General features: G+C 38.0%; 2 protein-coding genes across 11 annotated transcripts; one reads left to right on the forward strand and one right to left on the reverse strand.

The window, feature by feature from the left end:
- Positions 1 to 70: 70 nt before the first annotated feature.
- Positions 71 to 16551, forward strand: LOC131799876 (uncharacterized). Of its 6 annotated transcripts, none has more exons than XM_066159762.1 (12): positions 71 to 223; positions 742 to 822; positions 2595 to 2675; positions 5530 to 6745; positions 7427 to 7504; positions 8563 to 8825; positions 9385 to 9652; positions 10139 to 10243; positions 10408 to 10500; positions 10695 to 10787; positions 10984 to 11076; positions 11318 to 16551. In XM_066159762.1, the coding sequence occupies exons 3-12, from the start codon at positions 2658 to 2660 to the stop codon at positions 14995 to 14997; spliced, it is 5907 nt and encodes a 1968-aa protein (XP_066015859.1). In that variant the 5' UTR covers positions 71 to 223; positions 742 to 822; positions 2595 to 2657; the 3' UTR covers positions 14998 to 16551. The 6 variants fall into 6 exon arrangements, with proteins under 6 accessions (XP_066015859.1, XP_066015863.1, XP_066015860.1 ...); XM_066159766.1 differs by having other exon boundaries at positions 10139 to 10231; XM_066159763.1 differs by having other exon boundaries at positions 2598 to 2675.
- A 1970-nt stretch (positions 16552 to 18521) lies between these two features.
- LOC131799838 (tubulin polyglutamylase TTLL7-like) lies at positions 18522 to 23036 on the reverse strand. Of its 5 annotated transcripts, XM_066159279.1 has the most exons (8): positions 22540 to 23036; positions 20963 to 21020; positions 20689 to 20752; positions 20422 to 20489; positions 19749 to 19841; positions 19541 to 19649; positions 19018 to 19191; positions 18522 to 18689 (listed from the first exon to the last, which is right to left on the reverse strand). In XM_066159279.1, exons 1-3 carry the CDS (start codon positions 22895 to 22897, stop codon positions 20689 to 20691), a joined length of 480 nt encoding a protein of 159 aa, XP_066015376.1. In that variant the 5' UTR covers positions 22898 to 23036; the 3' UTR covers positions 18522 to 18689; positions 19018 to 19191; positions 19541 to 19649; positions 19749 to 19841; positions 20422 to 20489. The 5 variants fall into 5 exon arrangements, with proteins under 5 accessions (XP_066015376.1, XP_066015377.1, XP_066015375.1 ...); XM_066159280.1 differs by lacking the exon at positions 19541 to 19649; XM_066159278.1 differs by having other exon boundaries at positions 19541 to 19841.
- Positions 23037 to 23062: the final 26 nt, after the last annotated feature.

Here is a 23062-nt window from a genome sequence, read left to right on the forward strand (position 1 = left end):
ATTTGGAAATAGGGGAGCCCCCCCCACCCCTCCCCACCTAAATTGCATTGCACTTCAACTCCACGCGCTATGTAGAGCTCGACTCCTTCGTCATACATCAAGTTTCTGGTCAAAAATGGGATAAACAGTGTTTTTCAAGTACAACCATTTTGTAGTCTCCTTATGTTCATAACGGTTGTTCCATTTGTGACCGGAACGTCCTTTTCATCTTTTCAAATCGAAGGTAAGCTGTATTGCGGAATGTAGCGTGCTTACTGAAATTAAGTTATGATGTATTTACTACACTAATTATTATACTTTTCGGAAGTCGAAAGAATCGTGCGATAATCAAAGATAGCAACGTAGAACGAGATCAGTTTTTTCGTAATGCCGATTGATTTTGAAATACTTCTTGAATTAGAGAGGAATTTGACGATCATAAAGGAAGGAAGGAATTCGAGAATTATTTACCCGTAGTAGCTACAGTTTGATACTCCGCATGGTTTGCTTGTGTTTTCCATTATATTTGTGATAGATCCTGAATAAGGCCGATGGATTAGTCTTCGAACTCCAGAGCTACAACAAATTTTGACGTAATAACCATGACTACTAGCTTCCAGCTGACTTGTGCGTACCTTCCATACAGTTTATCAGAACGCCGTATTGCAAATCGAGTGTGCAGTACTTGCATTTTACCTGTACACACAATGCATGCTACTTAGAAGATCTCTTACATGTATTTTTTGCGTTTGCTTTTTTCAGCAGATTACGGTTGTGTTTGAGTTTAAGGGCTCAAAATTAAAGGTACTGCAAAGGCTTCCTGTGATGTCTAGGCTACAAGAGGTAGGCATGCTTTATGCAGATGATTGAATAAGCACTTTATCAAATGGACTAGGTCATGCTGAAAGTAATTGCACTGAGTTCTACCAACTTGTCCCACAGATGTGTTAAGTTTCAGTATTCCTGCATTGTATTTGGCAACAAGCACTGCAATTAGCTACCAAAGCAAGTACTTGCAGGAGTTATGTACTACCTTCAAAGGACATGAACCTTGTGTTTTAATAACCCATCATCCCTCTCGAATATAACATTATGTCACGCATAGCATCATATAGAGCATACATGACGTCTACCTCTTTTTCCCTTTTTTTTTTGTAAGAAAAACCTGAACCTGTTTTGACATGGAATGTTTTTAATGTTCAGTTAAAAAATATAAACACCACTGTCCATAGTTTGAGTGGTGACCTAAAGTTCATAGTCCTTAAGGTAAGCAGGCACCTTGACTAGTTGTTTGGAATGAGTATGCATGGCCAGTTTCTGCACTTTTTGATGGGGTGATTCTGCAGAAGAGATTTGCTGGACATGCTAGAGTAGTATGAGTTGCTATGACTCTTTGGCTTTAGGGGTAGACTCTGGAGTTCGGCATTCATTTAGGTGTCTGTGATTTCTCTGATACTTCTGTACTTCTGATGGATGGATGATTTGGGAGGGTGATGCTTACTGATTACTGTAGCACCCATTTGCTTCCATGTTGCAAATTGCAACCTTGTCACCATTGTTGAGGGCTGGAAGCTCTTTTCCACTGTGTTTGTCTGAGTAAACTTTCTCTTGCAGTTTTCTTTTTTTCAAAGTGTTCCTTGACTTCTTGGCCCCCGTGGGCTTTAACCTTTTCACCATACTAACTCAGAAAACCAGGATTCCATTTCAACTTCTGGAACGTACTAAATCGCTTTTCTGAGATTTTGACTGCTAAAGTTTGAGCAATAGGAAATTGGTCAAGAATCTTCTGGAGGGGGGTCTTACATATTGTGAATTGAAGATTAATATCAACACCACCATTCCATGTGCTTTCACATTGAGCTGCTCATAGAAGTAAATGTGCAGCAAAGATCTTTATCAGTTATTTCACACCATTTTTTTTCCTACGTGTGCCTACTGAAATGAAGTTATGATGTAGTTACGACACTGATTATTATACATTTCCGATGTCTTAATCAAAGGTAGCAACATATATCGTAATCAGTTTTTTCGTGATGCCAATTGATTTTGAAATACGCCTTGAATTAGAGAGGACTTCGACGATCATAAAGGAAGGAAGGAATTCGAGAATCATTTACCCATAGTAGCGGTAACATTTCCGCACAGCCCCATACTATTGTAAAACAAATCTGTTTTCCCAATGGCAATGTATTGTTTTTTTTTTCTCTATTCAAGAACTGAATGCATAATGTAGCATGGGGCTGTGTGGAAATTTTACCTCGATGGGTTAGTCTTCTAACTCCAGAGCTACAACAAATTTTGGTAAAATTTCCTCACAGCCCCATACTACATTATGCATTCAGTTCTTGAATAGAGAAAACAAAAACAATACATTGCCATTGGGAAAACAGATTTGTTTTACAATAGTATGGGGCTGTGCAGAAATTTTACCCAAATTTTGATGTAATAACCATGACTACCTTCTAGCTGACTTGTGCGTGCCATCCATTCGGTTTATCTAGACGCCGTATTGTAAATCGAGTGTGCAGTACTTGCATTTCACTTGTACACACAATGTATGCTATTACGACAATTGCTTACATGTATTTTGAAACATTTTCATTTGCTTTTTTCAGCAGATTATGGTTGTGTCTTAGTTTGAGGGCTTAAAATTAAAGGTACTGCGAAGGCTTCCTGTGATGTCTAGGCTACAAGACGTAAGTATGCTTTTATGGCAGATGATTGAATAAGCACTTTATCAAAGGGACTAGGTCATGCTGTAAGTGATTGCACTGAGTTCTACCAACTTGTCCCTCAGATGTGTTATATTTCGATATTCCTGCATTGTATTTGGCAACAAGCACCACAATTAGCTGCCAAAGCAAGTTCTCAAGTTGCTTTTGTTATGTTTTGTATTGTGGTGTGTTGCAAGAGTGCCTAACTTGCACTTACATGCATTTTTTTATGTTACCTTCTCTGAAGTTAAATTAATTTAGGGCACTTATTCTCTATCTAATAATAATATCTGTACATTATCCAGCAAACAGGTAATCAGAACACTCATATTTATCAGTTAGAAGTTGTAATCTTGATCTGAAGCCAAATTCTTGTAACTTGTTTACAAAAAAAATGTGTAGTAGCTAGAGGGGAGAATTAACAGTCCAATTTTGGGAGTTGAGGATTAAAAAGGAAGGATTTATCTCACCTGTCTTTGGCAAGAGTGAGAATAAAAGCTGATGAGACAGCTCTCTTGGGAGTTCTTCTTTATTTACAGTAATCCTGGAAAAATAATAACTACACAAAAGATCAGTACCTATGAGTTAATTTTTTTTTTGATGATGAACAAATTTCTGAAGTCCACCATCATAGTAAAATTTGCCTGATGCAAAATGATTAAATGTACCATCATCAAAGGACAATGAAAATTAATGCTATAAAGAGACAAGAACCTGCATTTTCCTAGCACTCACATTCACAAGACATGATCCAGAAATTTGAAAGTGTTCCGAAGATTTTGAACTTTGTTTATTCATAGTGAATAATTTACAGCTATTATGAGCTCCTTACTGTTCAATAAATTTAAATCTGCAACTTGCAAACTTCAACTGTCTTTCTGCAACTGTCTTTGTTGCCAAGGTAATTAGTAAAAATGTTGACATCTAAATCTGAAGCACAATCGGCCAATTAAGTGATCACATAGAAAGCTGTTAGTAGTATTTTCATTTGTTTATTTTTATGGTCTGAAGTTTAGGTGAGATAAACAATTTTACACAATAACGTGGTGCTGATGCTATGTTCAGTATACAGGATGTATGTCATGTATGAACTGAAAAGTGTTCTAGCCTACCGTAGAGTCTTAGTGGTTCAGTGGTAGATGATCAGAATGTAGAATCAGAAGGTCTGAGCTTTGATTCTTCAGGGGAATTTAAAATATTTCTGTTGTCCTATGTTCATGACCCAGGGGAAAAAAGCGTCCTTCTTCATTTTACAATTTTAGTTTGCTAAGTGGTTACTTCAAAGAGAATCAAGCTTGCAAAGCCATTTCTATACACTCCTTCAATAGTTAACTGAGCACAAGCAATAAATTATCTATAAAATTTGATAAGGAAAGCATTGGTGTTTAAGTGAACACCATTTGTGTGGGAAGAGTCTGATGTAACTCAATCCATGTAACTCATCTAAAAGGGAGACGTAAATCTATAAAAACCTGTCATTTTGTTTTTTTTTTCTTGTAATCAAAACATTGTTTCTAGTTCGTTCGCTGTACAGATCAATCTTTCAGGGCCAGGAACATAATCCAAATAATCAGAATTTTCTAAATCCAACATTATGGTCTGGTTAAAAGTAACACTACCCTAAATCACTACAACTGTTATTTTGAATAAGGGTTGTCACTAGTAAATATCTGAACTGAGGCAGCATAATTTTGGTGAGCAAGTGCTCAGTATTATCTTAACCCTTAAACTCCCAAGATCTGATTGTTAATTCTCCCCTCTAGCTGCTACATAATTCCTTTTAAATTAGTGATGAGAATTCAGTGTTAGATCAAGATAACAACTTCTACCTGTTTGCAGGATGGTGTATGGATATAATAGGGAGAAGTTACAAGTTAATCACTTTTGGGAGTTAAAAGTTTAAGGAAAACTAAGGCCACCTTCTTTCTGATTTTAATGGCAGTGAAAAACTGGAAAGAGAAAGAAAATTGTATCAAGAGGGCGGTCAACTGTCAAAAACAAGGAGAGGGGTGGGGGTAGGGGAGCGAAGATTACACCTACCCAAGGTCATTGTTGTTTTGTGAATCTCCATTTGCCCAACAACAGAGTTCCTGATTGGTGCGGTTAAGCTCTAGCTGTCAATCACAAGCCAAATGTGTCGTTTGAACATTAAATTGTTCTTGTGGGAAAATGCAAACGATGACAAATTCTGTAAATGGTGAAGTTGTTAGTTTCGATTCTGCCTTTGAAGAAGCACCTAGGTGTCTCTCAAAATTTGATATGTCTCGCATCTTCGAATTGGAATAAAAAGAAGCAATTTCTTCACTGATTTCTGGAAAGAATCTACTGGCTGTGTTGCCAATTTTCTTTGGGAAAAGCCTGATATAATTTTTTGATCTTCAGGTGTTGGTTCACATGAAAGAAATTTTGATGGAGAAACCTTCCAAGCTTAAACCAAGATACTAAGCTTATAACGTTAGCTCGCCCTAAAAGGACACCTGAACTGCAGGCTAAATTGTGCTTGCATACATGTAACAAGCATAGCATGTTGCATAGGGACATGCCCCTCTAGGGGGGTCCAGGGCATGCTCCCCTGAGAAAATTTGATATTTGGAACTCTCTGAAAAACGATGTCTAGCATTTTGGGGAACATTTGAGTAACTTTTTTTTTGCCAGACACAAATGTTAGAAACATGTTCAAAAATATTTATTTTCTGTCTTTGATCACATTTCACAAAGACACCAGTGCCAAATGGTCTGGTCTTTTGACAATCCTGTTGAATTGAAAATATCATTACACGGTATCCTTCATTGCTTGTGATTTGTCTTTATTCACACTTATAAAACTTTATTTCAGGAATCATCCGTTCTTGGTGTAGCCTCTACATCACAGGAAAGCTCAAGTTTAATGGAAAGTGAAAAGCTAAGAGTTACTCTGTTAGGTAGTGAGTGGAGCTCATCTAAAGGAGGCTTGTCAACTATTAACAGGGAGCTGGCAATTCAGTTAGCAAAACATCCCAATGTTGATGTCAGTGTCTATCTTCCAAGTTGTAGTGATGAGGACAGGAGAGCTGCCCGTAGACATTATGTTCAGCTGATTGAAGCCCAAGAATCGCCTGGTTTTGATCAGCCAATTGATTGGTTGGTTTCTTTACCTAATGGCCATTATCCGCACTGTGTCATAGGGCATGGAGTACATCTGGGTCGACAGATACCACTCATTCAAAAGCAGCAACCTTGCAAGTGGATCCAGGTTGTTCACACAGCTCCAGAAGAACTTGGAATGTTCAAAAGTTATAAAGAAGCCATTTCCAGAGGTGAGAAGAAACATCGTGCAGAAGTACGACTTTGTGAGTTAGCTGATGAAGTGGTTGCAATTGGACCAAAGCTGGCAAATGCCTACTCTCGCTACCTTCGCTTCTGCAAAAAAGATCAGCATGTATTCAACCTCACCCCGAGTATTTTTACTGAGTTCAGTAACATTGAACAGGCCTCAGAAGAAAGGGAGAACTTTTGTGTTCTAGTTTTTGGGCGTGGTGACCATGAAGATTTTGAGCTGAAAGGATATGATATCGCAATGGAAGCAATTGCCCAATTGAAAGATGAGTCATACCAGCTAAAGTTTGTTGGCGCACCTGAAGGAAAAGAGAAAAAAGTGGCACGTAAGTTGCGTAAGTATGGCATTCCTCGTAGTCAACTAACTGTTTGCTGTTTCAAAGAAGATCGAGAACAGCTAGGCAATTTATTCTGCGAGGCTGATCTGGCAATCATGCCTTCAAGAACTGAAGGATTTGGTTTGACAGGGCTGGAAGCCCTATCTGCTGGTCTGCCTGTGCTTGTAAGTGGTAACTCTGGACTTGGACAAGCATTGGAGGAAGTTCCTTTTGGTTCCCCATGTGTAATTCATTCAGAGGATCCTAAAACATGGGCTGATGCCATCAGAGTCATCCGTCAAAAAAAAAGGACTATGCGACTTAAGGAAGCCACTCTGCTTCGAGAAGCATATGCGGCAAACTACAGCTGGCAGAGACAGTGTGAAAGTCTTGTTGAGAAAATGGTGAATCTTTTATCTGGTGAGAGCTATGTTACATGTATCTTCTGCGGGATAGTTTTTTTTTCTATCTTGATGCAATTAATGTAGCTACAACAGCAGGGTGTTCATGTGTACTTCAGTTCATTTCCTTAGAAGTGCTCTTGTTTGTGTGATTATGTACATTTATGATCTGCATGTAAAAGCTGTTGGAAATATGAATAGTCATTACCAAATACATACATACATTTATTGAGCACATCCCCATCTGGGGCTACAGTGAACAAATTGGATTACAAAATTAAAATACATACAATACAATTCAAATTATATATCTTTAAATAAAATAGGGTCAGTTTAAAAATTCATTCAACCCTATTTTATTTAAACATATATAATTCATATTGTATTGTTTGTATTTTAATTTTGTAATCCAATTTGTTCACCAAAATCAGGGTTGAGAAGTTTCTGATATATTCATCGTGTATCTGTACATGTACATGTACATGTACATATACTTTTATGATGGAGGAAATACAGTTTCCTCCTCAACTTACTATTAAATAATTATTACCTAAAAGTAGATAAGGATCAGATATTTTTGTATAATTTGGATGTAGCATGCTTCGGTTTCTCAAACCTGTAGGTATACAGTCATAAACTACATCTACATGAACCTCGTTTGAAATTTATAATGTGTTATTCTTTTTGTGGATACTTGTAGTTGATCCTGTTACTCAGCAACCATTGGCAGCGTCTGAAGAAAATGAATCCTCAACCACTTTAGCTGTTCAACAGGAAGGTAGGCAACTGCCTCTTCGTAGATAGCTTATTGTGCTCCTTTAAACAGGAGCATGATGACAGGGATGCATGAGTGGCAGAAAATAGCTCAAGAAAGGATTTAATTTTCAGTGAAAGGTTTTTAATGATGGTGAAAGGTTAACAGTAAGCTAGGCACTATGCACTCTGGTGCAAAACTGCATAAGCTGGGTAGGAACCGTAAACTGGTGGAGTTAATTGTACAGATGTCAGCAGTGACCTGAGTGACTTGGCAGTCAGATTTTTTGGTATAATTTAGATGTAGTAAATACTCAGGAAAGGTAACCTTAATAGCTATGTAATAATCTTACCCACAAGATTAGGAACAGTGTTGCAGAGTTTTGAAATAGCATTTACATGGGAAAGTCTTTCTATAGTTATTTTACTCAAGACAGAGGTTCTGTTGAAAGTTGAACAAGCATGGTCAACTTGATTGGTGTCTCTTTTTAGGTTGACTTAGATTAAAAAAAAAATTAAGGATTCAAATAACAGAGTCAAAGTTACATGCCAATTTTTTTGAGTGAATGAACAAATCCTTGTAGGATAATTTAGTAGGGTCGACTAAGTTGATAATGTAAGAATGGCCACTGACGTTTAAAGCTGATGTTTCCAGTGCTAGCCCTTCGTCAGAGTGAGGGGCTAATGCTTGAAACATCAGCTTTAAAACTCTTCATGGTATGGTGGCCATTTTACATTATCAACTCAGTTGATGATACTTAATTACACTGTTATACTCTCCCAATGAGGCAGCACCACAGTTTCTTTTGAAACTTACCCCCTTTATTAAAATCCTCTTGTAGTTGACCTCACTCAGTATACCTTTGTTAATTGTCAAACCATCATTTTGCAACAAATTCTTGAAAAATATCTTCAGCTCTGAGAACTGTTGCTCCCTCTGCTCCCAAAATACTCAATCCTTAATCCACATTGTTCTTATTGTTTTTTTTTTTTTAAGCCATATGCAATGATTTTGTCAGAAACCTGCTATTTAATTACATGTATAAAAATAAAGTAATGATCATTAACTTGTTTGTCTTTCAGGTTGGAGTGAACAAGTCATCCGTAATCTTCAACAGTGGCAACAGAATGCCAGTAGATGTAAGATCAGCAGCAACACAGACCGACTCTCAGACTTAAAGAAGATTGCTTCAGAAAAGGGCTATAGAATTTCTGACAACCCAGGGTCAGGAAATTGTATGTTCTATGCCTTGTCAGAGCAACTGGAGATTGTCAGAGGAGAAAGGATCCATCATTTTGAATTAAGGCGTTCCTTAGTTCAGTATCTAAGAGAGCACCCAAAACTGGTGAGTATTTGGTAAAGTACATGTAATCTCTAGAACAGATTGATGCTACAAATGTATCCTCTGTTCCATATTCAAGTGAAATGTTAGGAATTATTATTAGAACATTTTCAAGGCTTTTATCAGGAAAAAAAAATTAGTGTGTTTGATACATGAAGTTGAAGTTAATACAATTAAAAAGGACAACTTGTCGTAAAGTTTGTATTTACTACAATGTCTTTCTTTATTGTTTTTCTTGTTTTAACTTATTATAGAACAACTGTGGGAATTATAATGCTGACAAGTGAACTTGTTTATAGTCATTCGTTTTAATTGATCCTTTTTTGTTATTATTTTAAAGATTGGATATGTTAGTTGTGAAAATTACTCTATCAAACATTACACACAGGGAGTACTATTAAGGACTATTGAGCCTAGCAACTTAAGAGTCTTGTATTTGTCTTTGAACACTTTTGAAGTTAATATTTATTATATGAAAATATTACAATATTGAGTCATTACTAGACTCATTGCTCTTTTGCTATTAATATTACATGTTATCTTGTTGGACTTTCTCTTAAAGGTGGATGGAACAGATCTGTTTCACTTTGTTGATAGACATGCAACATGGAATGGTTACTTAAGAGACATGGAACAAGATGGCACTTGGGGTGATCATGTGATTCTCTGGGCTGCAGCAAACTGTTATCAAATAGCCATTCATGTGATTAGTAGTCTTCCAGGCCAGAGTGAGGTAATTATCAACCCAGATTGTCCATTTGACCAAAGCAAGCATCTTGTACTGGGACATGTCCATGAAGTACACTATGTCAGCCTTCAGCCCTTGCAAGGTAAGGCTTAGAACATAACACATTTAAAAATTGGCCTATCCGTGAATTTTGCAAACAAGATATTTCAAATGTTATAACTGAGTGCATTCTACAACTGTATTTTAGTCCTATACAGCTACAGGCCGCACATGTCTGTACGAATTACCATTTCATAAAAGCCTGCAGAGCTGACAGTTTTGATTTATCTGTGATGTAAATAAACCTCTGCAGGCTGGTGCATGCAAATTATATAGTGAGGCAAGTTGTTGGTATTCCATTCATTTCATAATTCATCACCACATTGTGAGTAATCAGAAAAGTGTGTAAGGTCAGTGAAATAATTTGTCATTGAGTGACATTAAGAGATGATGAACCAACTTCCTCAGAAGACAAGCAGAAAATAATGTTACTCGATTGTTAATACTGTAGGTAATGGTAATTAACTATGTTTTTTTAACTGTAGAGTTTTAAGTGCGGTTAAATTATTAAGTTAACTCTTTTTACCAGATGCCGTAGTAAAGAAGTCCAGGCAAGTTTCAAATGAAAAGGTTACACGAAGTTCGTCCTCTGTCGTAACTCAGTCTGTGAAGCGCCCTAGAGGTAAATTTCATCGTAAGTCCTACAATCCAGCGCTTTTTAAAACCTTTCACCCCTTTTTTTCTTTTTTTTTTTTGCTATTAAAGAACAGCTATATGAACAAGCCTCCTGTTATCTTTGAAGGAGCCATTCGCTGCTCTTGCCATTTTAATCTCGGTGATTAAACTTTTTTTTACCAGATGCCGCAGTAAACAAATCCAGGCAAGCTTCAAATAAAGAGGTTAAACGACGTTCGTCCTCCGTTGCCACTCAATCTGAGAAGCGCCTTAAAGGTAAATCTCATCCTAAGTCCTACAACGCCATTGGTTAGAAATCCAGCGCTTTTTAAAAACTTTCCACCCTTTTCTTTTTTGCCATTAAAGAACAACTTCATAAAGCCTGCATGTAACAAGCCTTTTGTTATCTTTGAAGGAGTCATTCGCTGCTTTTGCCATTTTAATCTTGGTGATTAAACTTTTTTTACCAGATGCCGCGGTAAACAAGTCCAGGCAAGCTTCAAAGGAAAAGGTTAAACGACGTTCGTCCTCTGTTGCCACTCAATCTGTGAAGCGCCGTAAAGGTAAATTTCATTATAAGTCCTACAACGCCATTGGCTGGAAATCCAGCGCTTTTTCAAAACTCTCCACCATTTTTTTTTTTTGCCATTAAAGAACAGCTGCATGAAACCTGCATATAACAAGCCTTCTGTTATCTTTGAAGGAGTCTTTCTCTGCTCTTGCCATTTTAATCTTGGTGATTAAACTTTTTTTTACCAGATGCCGCGGTAAACAAGTCCAGGCAAGCTTTAAATGGAAAGGTTAAACGACGTTCGTCCTCTGTTGCCACTCAATCTGTGAAGCGCCGTAAAGGTAAATTTCATTTTAAGTCTTACAACGCCATTGGTTAGAAATCCAGCGCTTTTTCAAAACTTTCCACCTTTTTTTTTTTTTTTGCTATTAAAAAACAGCTGCATGAAGCCTGCACATAACAAGCCATCTGTTATCTTTGAAGGGTCATTCGCTGTTCTTGCCTTTTTAATCTCAGTGATTAACGTCAATGTTTATTCAAAGACATGTGCGTTCAAGAACGAAGTATGTTGTTTACTTGCAGGTTCTGATCATTGTCTAGTTGTGGAACACCTTGAAGGTGAATACATCAGACGCTCCAATGTAAAACCACTGCTGTGGGATAGCGACATCCAACTACCTATTGATGAAGTCTACACAAGGTTACAAATGAAATGGAGAAAGAAGGCGTACTTTCAGCTAACAGAGAAGGAGGTTCACATGTATGAAATTTTCAAGCCTGCTAGAGAGGGTGAAAAGGGCGCTAGAATGGTACTTGTAGAAGGAAACCCTGGGATTGGGAAGACTACGTTTTGCCTTAAAATTGCGCGTGATTGGGCCAAAAAATTAGTACCAGTAGAGTTTCACTTCCCCATGTTTCAGTTGTTGTTTCTTCTGAAATGCTGTGATATTCACGAAGATACTAAAGACATAGTACAAGCCATCGATGAGCAACTTCTGAATGATGACATTAACAATAAGGAAGAATTTTTGGATTACATCAGAGATGGTAAGAATCAGGACGAGATTCTTTTAATTCTGGATGGTCTTGATGAGTTACCAGAAGCATCAGAAAAAGTCGTAGATAGGCTATTTAGAAGAAAAGTTTTCTCGCGCTGTTTTATTTTGGCCACCTCACGCGAAGAAAAAGGAATCGATGTCCGGCGGCGCTATGACTTTGATACACTTTTGCAGATTAAAGGGTTCACCTCAAAGGACGCTACAGATTACATCAGAAAGCATTTTAAAAGCGTTGATCCACAAAATTTGTCAAAAGGCGAGAGGCTCATTGAAGCTGTTCAAACAAATACTCACCTAAGTGTGCTAAGGAGCAATCCGTTGAATCTACTTCTCTTGTGCGTTGTCTTTGAAGACTTTGAAGGGGAACTACCATCTAATCGCACTAAGCTTTATCAGATTATTTTTCGATGCTTGTTGAGGCGATATTGCTCCCGAAATGGCTTGAACGTTCATCGGAATGCCGACGAAACCTTAGAGAATCAATTTAAAGAGTCCCTACTTGTGCTAGGGGAGTTAGCGTGGAATTGTCTTCGAGAAGACCGCCGTTCGTTTTCGGAAGAGGAACTGGACAAGTTAGAACATTCGAGGACCCATGTGAGAAGATTTCCAGCTATCAAATTGGGCCTTGTTTTCATGGAAGCCAGTTCAAGGCCAAGTCAGGAACCAAGACATCAGTGTCATTTTCTTCACAAAACATTTCAAGAGTTTTTAGCTGCCTTTTACCTAGCGAACCAGTTGTCAAGGAGACAACTTAACCTTACTGATCATTCTGTTTTCCGCAAGGAAAGTATGTTAGGTAGATACAGACAAGTATTTTTCTTTTTAGCTGGCATATTAGGCATGGAAGGAACGGTGTTTTTCAAAGAGGTCGTAACGATTTTAATAGAAGACTTGCGCTGGGACTACTACTTTGAAGAAGAGTGTGAGTTCTTTCTTAAGCTTTTAAAAGAGAGTGGTGCTGCAGACGATTTAGGCAAAGTTGCCTGCTGTCGTATTCCATTACCGAACGTTTTGAAGTTGGATGATTCACAGCATTCTTGGCTTAAACTTATACGATATGCACACGAAGGCGCCATACTCGAAGGTGATGTGGCATCAGTGCAGCTTACTAAACTGAGCCTCTTGGACATGCAGTCTTTCAGTGAAGGCAATGTGGAAGATTTCCATGGAATTATCGAAAGCAGTCAAACTCTCACAGAGCTTGTCATTGGTAATATCGAGAACATGTCCCCTGATGTTGTAGATCTGTTCGCTGAGAGTATTTCGTCAAGCACTTCACTAAGAACAGCCACGCTACGACTGTTTGACGTGAGTACTGAGAGGTACGCCAGTAATTTTAGCACCTTGCTATCGACTCTCTCGCAATTGGAATGTCTTTCGCTTGAAGTCTTTGGTATTCTGAACAACACTGCTGCACAAGCCGTGAAAGCGTTATTCAAATCATCGCTAAGTTCTCTCGCCTTCATTGTTCATGGGGATCAGGATGACCGTTTAATGTCGATTGTTAGTGAAGGACTTGCAGAGGAAACCGCAGTGGAGTCTCTTAGTTTTGTTGTTTATGGAAGAGTTAGTAACCCTGGAATCGCAGCACTGCAAAAAGGTATTAAGCGAAATAAAACTTTGCACTCTTTAGAGTTAAAGGTTTACGGAGATATCTCAGGAGCGTGGATGGCAGCTGTTGTTACCATACTGGCAGCCAAGAAATCATGGAAGTCTCTTGTTATTCATCCAAATGTATGCGGGAAAATTAAACATGAAGCAAGTTTTCTTCCTTTTCCGATTCAAGGTGATGCCCCATCAGAAAAGTCGTTAACCGTGAACGTCTGTGCTGAACTGAGCGTTATAAGCTTAGAAGCCCTTGAAGATTTTTTCATGAGAAGTTCGCCACTATCTGGTTTGCAGTTGAACGTCCGAGGTAAACTTAGCAATGAAGTTGTGGATCGTCTGGTAGACTATTTTCTGGCTAACAATTCCTTGTCCTCACACACCATTATTAACCTTAGTGGTGAAATCAGAAGCTATAAAGGAACTGCTCTTGAAAGATTAGTTGAAGAGGGTCAAAAGCATTCTGTCTCAGTGCACTTGAATGGTCTTGGTGAGGATCACCTTTTAAGTGGTTGTGATACTCTCGCTAAATTTTCGTCAGCGTCGGCCGCGTTTTTAGTTGACGGGAAGACTGCCACACTCCTTGAAGTTATTAAGCTATTAAGCTCTGCATCATCAACCACGTTCAATCTCATAGTTAACGATCTCGCTGTTACGTGGAAAGACTGGGCCAGCAGTGTGGGTAATGGCTTGGCGAAAAGCAGATCATTAACTACATTCAGTCTCACAGTTAACGATTACCTTGGCACGATGGGAGACTGGGCCGACAGTGTGTGTGATGGCTTGGCGAAAAGCACATCATTGACTACATTCAGTCTCACAGTTAACAATTACGTTGACGCAATGGAATACTGGGCCAGTGGTGTGGGTGATGGCTTGGCGAAAAGCACATCATTGACTACATTCAGTCTCACAGTTAACAATTACGTGGACGATATGGGAAACTGGGCCAGTGGTGTGGGTAATGGCTTGGCGAAAAGCACATCATTGACTACATTCAGTCTCACAGTTTACAATCAGGTTGACTTCATGGGAAACTGGGCCAGTGGTGTGGGTGATGGCTTGGCGAAAAGCACATCATTGACTACATTCAGTCTCACAGTTTACAATCGCGTTGACCCGATGGGAAACTGGGCCAGTGGTGTGGGTGATGGCTTGGCGAAAAGCACATCATTGACTACATTCAGTCTCACAGTTAACAATTACGTGGACGATATGGGAAACTGGGCCAGTGGTGTGGGTAATGGCTTGGCGAAAAGCACATCATTGACTACATTCAGTCTCACAGTTAACAATTACGTGGACGATATGGGAAACTGGGCCAGTGGTGTGGGTAATGGCTTGGCGAAAAGCACATCATTGACTACATTCAGTCTCACAGTTAACAATTACGTTGACGCAATGGAATACTGGGCCAGTGGTGTGGGTGATGGCTTGGCGAAAAGCACATCATTGACTACATTCAGTCTCACAGTTAACAATCACGCGGGTGAAAAGAGACACTGGATGTACGATATAAGCGAGGGCTTGGCAGAGAACGGTTCTTTAACGACGATAAGAGTTGCATTCAGTTTATACGGTGAGGACAGAATTCGCTAAACGTTTAGGTAGTCTTTGTTCATTCCATTTTTTCTCCGTCTATTGAAAGCGTGAATAGAACTACGTAGAGCTAGAAATTAGGATAAGGACACAAAAGAAGAGAAACAACCGTGTTAAAGTTCATTTGTAGACTGTGAGAAGTTAACTAACATATTTAGTCGGGAGGCAAGAATTCGAACGGTGAACATACTTATCGTCGTCTTTTACTTATCAGTGTTGTTTCTGTTTGCACAATGTACCAGTTTGGAAAATATTTCGTTCGGACTAACAGTATACATTTATCTATAGCTGACAAAAAAGAAAAACATCTGTTGGTAAACATGAATTAGAAACACAGCCCTTTGCGTGTTTTGACGCAAGGAGTGCGCATGGTATTAATTAGAAACGAAGTCATAAAACTGATGCGTTGAAATACCAGGATGCCGACACAAAGAGATAAAGTTTCAGTGATCTTTTCTACCATGTTAACGTTTTATAAGATGAGCCTAAATGTAGATGCGCTGTATCGAATTTTCCGTGAACTTTCTGAAAAATTTATTTATTTTTAACCGGCTCCAAAGAATTGCCTATCCCGCTTATTTCCCGACCCAACCAACCATTCAGTAATAGGCATATCTCAAGAATAGCAACCGAGATTTGAAATATACTATAAGAAAAAAGAACTCCTAAGGTAAATTATCCAATAGTTCATTTTACAGTTGTGTACTTAGTTGCCAAGCCTTTGATTTGGAGTGAGGCTGAAGGTGACCTTGTTGTGATAGAGACCAGTATCTAGTTAGCATGATAACATAGTAATTCACATTTGAAAAGCAGCAAGGTTTGTATCATAACATGGTCAACCTTAGCCTCACCCCTGTTCAAAGGCTTGGCAACCAAGCACACAACTGTAAAATGAACTATTGGTATTGACTGGAAATTTCGCCTGCATGACTCCTGGAAAAATTAGGAGATAAAGCATCAAGGTAACGGCATCAGCACACAGCAAAAATGAACCTCCTTTTCCAGTTATACTAAAACCCTACAGCCCCCCCCCTTTCTGCCCTGCCCCCCCTTTCTGCCCTACCCCCCCCTCTCAACTCCCCCCCCCCGGCCAAAACCCTGTTTGGGGGGGGGGAGGAAATATTCTCATATTTGCAACTTATGCAAATATTCTGGTTTAAGTAAACAAAAAGGCTGAAAGAAGACGGTTAAGAGTTTAATTTTTCCTGTTTTCGATTTTCCGTTAACGTCGTGATTAGTCTAAGTAATCGCATAGGCCCGAGGACAATTCAAGATTTCACTCGTATCTTCGAAGTTTTCCCAAAATTGGCAATTTTGGCAAAACTTTGAAAATACAGGTGAAATTAATCCTGAATTGCCTGAGGGCATTTGCGATGACTTGTTTATCACATAAAGGGCTGAATTTTTGAGGGAATTGCATTCGTGCGCAATGTCCGCGCGATGAAGCCCTTCAATGCCGCCACAAACGTCAAAACAAACGTAACTGACCTATAGATTCAATTAACATTTTATTTTCAAAATAAAGTTTACAACATTACACGGCTTCATTCAGTTCCATTGCAGGCATTAAATCGTTACCGCAAATAGCAAAAAGGCTCAGTCAACATCTAGTAGTGGTGCCTTCTTGAAGTGCCTTCTTGATTAAGAAAAAATGCCCTCTGTCTCTGCCAATTAGCATTCAGTAATTTTGCCCCGTGTCGTAAATGATTTCGTGACAAGCAATTAGACTGGTTTGATCTACACTATTTTATTCTCTTTCTCACTAGTAACTCCGATCTCACAATCTACTGACTCAAATCACCTAAAATCACCGATCATATTTCTGTGTTTCCGTCATGAATCTATCAACTAATTCAATGCTTCGGTCAAGACACCCCACATGTGATAAACCTGGGTATCAACGGGGTGTGTAATTGCTTATGAGCCTCGAGTGTCACGGTCTGTGCAATCGTTATGCTCTGTTAACTTCTTGTTTTAGTAATTTTTTGAAAATAAATCGAGGGATAGAGACGACCGCTGTGAGGTGAATCCGGATGTAGCAATTACATGTCCAATTTTACATTTGTTTGATCTAGCACACTAAACTATAAACGTCTAATCAATTTTTTTTTGGTGGTGGGGGGGAGGAGGGGTGAGTACACCAGGCCCAACGAAATAATGAGAGCTACTCTTCTCTGGTGTTGTACGAGAAACGCCATAGCGGACAAATAGACTCGGAAAACTGAAAGTTGTATTGACATACGATACAAAAAGTTGGGGACAGGGATAGAGAGGACCGCTACGAAGTGAATTCGGATGTAGCAATTACGTGTCCAATTCTACATTTGTTTGATCTGGAAATTATATTTTATGTTAGGGGAAACTTAGCGCAATTTCGATGACTGATGTATGACCAGAGAGGTGCGTAGAAGGTGTGTGTGGGGAGAGATCGGGGTGATACTGATATGTCAACAGAAATAGGTAGTCTTGCTGTGGTTTGATTGGAAGGCCCTTTTGTTAAGAACTTTGAGTAATCGCGCTTTGGTCTTTAAGTAGGCTGGAATACCGTATCAAAGGAAAGAGCGGAAATTAAGTCTAGCATTGTAGCATAGAACCTCTTTTACCCCTGTGTAGTTCGTGACCACCCTGGGTGTAACCACAATAGTTCCAAAAGTGAGAATCCTAGCTCTTCCCATCTAAAGAGGCCCCAAATCTGAAATACTACTTGTTCCCAAGATCTAGGAATTGGTTCTATCTAATACCATACCTTTCTTTATTGGTTAGTCGCGAGAATTTATGTTAGTTGGACCGTGCGGAGTTTAATTCGGTTTTTAATCAAACGTGTGATTAAAAGTGGGATTTAGATTTGATACTCACGAGTGTGAGTCTCAATAGAATGGGACAACACAAAGTGTTGTTTCCAATTAATCAAAACTATGAAGAAATTAGAGAACCAAAATACTTATCCGTTTAACATTTTCATAAATGGAAACACAGTTGACTTTTTCCACGAAAAACTGTACCCAAAAGTTCAGCATTTTCGAGAAACTGTACCCAGAAGTCTGTATAACCACGCGCAGGTAGCGTGAATTGTGCAGTGACACAAGGATGACCTTTAAACTGTCCCGTCAAACTGTCCAGTCACAAGCATGACGGGTACACTGTTCCATTTGTGCTCCAATTGTATTGCTGATAGCCAATCACGTTTAAAAGATTATTGATAGCTCTGACGATAAAGTTAAGTCAAGGCAATAGGTTACAACTATCTTCATTCTCATTACTGGACTGACTGATTTGTGTGTCAAAAATGCGAGATAAATTAATCCATGATTAATCATGCAAGAAAATGGGCTGGCTGTGCATCAGCACTGAAATGGGCTGGCTGTGCATCAGCACTAAAATGGGCTGGCTGTGCATCAGCACTAAAATGGGTTGGCTGTGCATCAGCACTTAAATGGGATACACGGCTGTTCTTGTTATCTCAAAAGATACATGTTCGCATCGTGGGATGCTAAATAAGAAAAGAAATAATCACTTCGGGGAAAGTTCGTTAAATTTATTTGCATCAAAGTTCGTTAAATTTATTTATCATCAAAGTACATCGTAGCATTTGTTATTCTTGTAATTGTGGCAGTGGTTTTCAGCTTCACATTGTTTAGCTGACAAGCGCAGGTACTTTATCTTGGCTCCCCTGTACTGATAACACACCAAATCTAGCAAATAAAAAAGACACAATGAGCAAAGCAGTTGCTGCGTGGTCAACCTGACATGCACGCGTTTGTTGTGAGAACTTTTCAAGTTTAGAATATCAACTCCTTTCAGAGCTCTTGAATGAGCTTTCAGTGTTTAAGCAAAGCACAACGGCATTCGGCTTTCGATGCTAACAACTCAAAAGGAGCTTCGCTAATGAGGATGGTTATAACTGCGTGATGTTCAACTTATATAGGAGGGTAAATTTTACCAAGTCTTAAAGATGAAGGTTTCAAGCCCATCTAATTTCTCTCCTTTATAAAGATGGTTCTTAGATGATAATTTTCCTACCTTTGCTGTAGTAGCATATGGCTGTCATCATATTGCGCCTTCGTGTATCCCACCCATCCGACCAAAAGCATCTATCTGGTTTACTCTCACAGTCCTCTTGACTGGTATGCCATGGTGCGGCCATAACTGACATCTGTAATACATACTCACCAGGAGTCACGCATCCGCTGGGTTCTAAAAAGGGTAAAAATCATAATTTATACCAGTAAGATTTTCAAAGTACAGTATCCATTTACCTGGTTTTGTTAAAACACATAATACAAGAGTGCTTTTCGTTTGAGTCAGTGTCTCCCCCCACCCGCAAATAAATACAGATACTGTATGTGGGATACTGTATGTAGGATGCTTGTCACAAATTTAGGTGAGGAATGCTCTGGATCAACATCTAGTTCTCTGAAGCTCAGTGGTAAAGTGTAGGAGTATAAATCTGAAGGTCTGGGTACCATTCCTTATAAAGATCTGATCTACACCCGCATTATGCTACACCTGCATTATTATAATTTTCAATATTTATTTAACATACCACAGTACTACATCAAACACAGTCCCTGGCTTCAGTTCCTGGAGATACAGTTTACTGTTAGCTGATGGACCATGAGCATTGATTCCAAAGTTTCTATCAATGCTTGCTTCTAAACTCAAGGTGAAGTACAGTACAATGCTGATTTTGCAGTCATCACAGCTACATGTATTAAATTATACAAACATCAAACTGCATAAATCTCACTGACCATAGATATTAGTTGATAAAGGATACTTGGCAGGGAGAACCCAAGTTTGTAGAACAAAACTGTATTCCTCTGCATGAGCTCTTAATTTGCATTCTGAAATTCCAAGATAAGATGTTAAAATACAATAATTATTGCATTACTACAAGCAATTATTTAATATGATACTTGTAAACTTAAAAATGCGAATACCATTGCTTAGAATTGTTTAAGAGGGGTTTAATCAATGTTTGAAAATAAAAATTAACTTTTCCTGTCTGCTATTAAACAAAGCATTTGACATTCCCTACGTTATCCTAAGATCAGAGAATTACCTGCAAACTATGCAGAATTCCCCCACCATATGTTGATGGCCTAAGCTATTTATTTTATTATTAAAAAGTGAATAATGTGCTGTAATTTCCAGTAACTTCTCCTACAAATAATAATACACCACTAACCAACTATCCATACTTGCTCTCAATGGAAGAGAGATAAAATACATGTATAAATATTGAGATCTCATGAGATACAGAAAATACATTTAAAACATTGCAAATCATAATTACAGCATGTGTATTCACCAGTAATTAACTTCCATTTCAATCTACAAGTTTTAAATGTATTTAATATTGTTATACATTATGTAAGTATTACATGAAAATTTGACACCAAAACAAACTGATTAAACACTCACTTTGCCATATTCCAAGCTAGGTTATCCTTCCTACAAATCTCACCCATACTTGGAAAATGGTTGATTTTCTTTAGAGAGGAGACAAAACAGTAAGAATTAAATTATTCAGTTATTATAAAAGAAGTATTGAATAAATTTGTGAAAATGTATATGTATAAGATACAGGCTATGTGAGTGTTTATTTCTTTGTATGAAGGTATCCTGTACATTGATTTGTCTAGATTCCCACAATATCACATATATATATATAACAAAAATTTATCATACCTAAAAAGATTTTAGTTCTATAATTTTTTCAACTGGCACTAATGAATCACTCCAAATGAGGAAACTGCATGTAGAGAAAGTCATTATTGAAGAGAGAAAAATCATATTTATCAAATTGATTAAAAACTATGGCTTTTAAGATAGATGGATGTAAAAAAATAATGAGTGACTGACATTTTATTTGTACATGTAACACTACATCCTCCATCAGGTTACTTTGAAGCAAAATAATATTATTTACATGTATAAAGTTTTCCTATCACTGTTAACTCACCTGTTTGAGTCATCATCCCTTACAAGATACATTCCACATTGAAGACAAACTTTTCTAACTGCAAGGGAGAATTTTTATAATGAAAAAACATTGTTATGAGATAATTCCAAATTTCAGATATACAGTAATTCCTTGAAAAGTATCAGAAGCTGAATACATATTCATATGAGTTATGATCTCACTTTGCTTTTGATTCACTCAAATACTTTTTCAGAAAATTTGCATCATCCTCTCCCCCAATCAGAAGTAAAACTAATTCAGTCCCAACTAATATCCCATTAAATGTCATTCCAATATTGCTTAAAAGCTTTTTCATGGGTGTTTTTTTTAAAACAGAGTTTAAATTCTTTTCTTCGTAGAAGCTGCTTAAACAGATGTTAGTTAATTTAAAATTTAGTGCATTGAAATTAAAAGTTGGTGATTAGATGGATCCCATAGAAAATTAAGTTTTTCAGTTCTCTGTATCTGATTTTTATTCGATTATAAACCTCTTGTTTAACTTAACATGTTTTACTAGTGTGAATAGGATATAAATCAACTGCATTTTGTTGGGCTTTAGTCACCATCTTCTTGTTGTGTTGTCAGTTCTTGGTGGTCCTAAGTGATATGTTCTTTTTTTTTATGACTAGCTATTGGGATTACTTTGGTTGTGATTACACTGATTGGAAAAGTACTCTTAAAGTGATTTTGCTGTTGTAATATTGTCCCTCTCTGAAAGGAACTTTACTGAGAAGGGCGTTCAAGACCTGGGGTTGGAGGGAGAGGGGGGGGGGGCTCAATTAAGAGAGATTACATTAACACACACATGTACATGTGCACAAACATGTGAAGAAAAGAACACAATTATTTCAACAAATAAAAAATGAATTTTTCTAAATGCACATGCATACAGATCTAAATCAAATAAAGCCAATAAGTTTGTGATCCTTCAGGCTAGTTTGTGTCTGCAAGCTTATTTTTATTGCCTTAGTAATAACTAAGTCGACTCTTCAACGGTCCATTGTGGATGGTAACAGCATACACCAAAAGTGTTAATTATCAACATTAAGTCTGTGGACGCGTGACTACAATGTAAACATGCATAATTGGCAACATAACGCTTAATATTTTAAAGCGTTAAAAATTTTGTATTAGTCTTGGTTGAAGAAATGTGCGTCTGATCAATCTAAGCGATGAAGTTGACTATAGAACGCCTCAAAAATACTTCTTGAGCGCGCATCACAGTCTAGGGACAAAGAAGTAATTAAGCTCTTATGAAACCATGTCGATAATTTTAAACCACAGATTCAAAGAAACAATGATGACGATTATTTTGCATCAAAAGATCAACGTTCCCTTGTTAGTTCCAACAATTAACGAGAGCGAAACGAAGCACGAAAATTAAGTTATTTACTTGTCGTACTTTAAACCTCAAAATATATGTGTAACGATACGATAAAACTGCACAAACATATCTTACACTTGTAACTTTGGTAATCTTCCACGTACAAGAAGAACAAATGTAACCAACCTACCTCGTGGAAGTATGACCATGTACAACTACCTAAAGCCCAAAATAAGTTGTAATTTTGACTTACCAACATCGTACTTAGTTGCAGCTAAATTGGCCGTTACACGGCGTTTCTTTTGAGGTTTCTTCTTGATAGAATTGTTTACTGTTTGCTTGCGAACGTGGTTTGTTCGAGCCCGTACCATACTTCTTGTCTGTTCCAAGTTTTCTTCACATTCGTCGGCCAAAGATGCCGCATACTCACTTTCCCTTCCTTGATTTTTACAAAAGTTGTCAGCAGTGCTTAAAGCAAGTAATTTAAGGTTGTCTTTGGTCAAGACAGACCTACTTTCATTGAAACCATGGCTGCTGTCTTCCGTGGTTACAGAACCCAAAGGCGTTCGAGACGACGATGGAATCTCCGTGGTCAAATTGTCTGTGCTCATGATTATGCCGAAACTCGTCCTTTCCACTCATTATGAACACATTGCAAGGCTGAAATCATAAAATCTGATGTCTCCTGGAAAGTGATTTGGTCGCAGACGAGGATTTGTGCGCCTGTATGCAGAACTTTTGTGTTAGTGAATTTCTATCACAGGTGTAGCGTGACA

The sequence above is a fragment of the Pocillopora verrucosa genome, chromosome 12, assembly GCF_036669915.1.
Source record: "Pocillopora verrucosa isolate sample1 chromosome 12, ASM3666991v2, whole genome shotgun sequence".
NCBI lineage: Eukaryota > Metazoa > Cnidaria > Anthozoa > Scleractinia > Pocilloporidae > Pocillopora > Pocillopora verrucosa.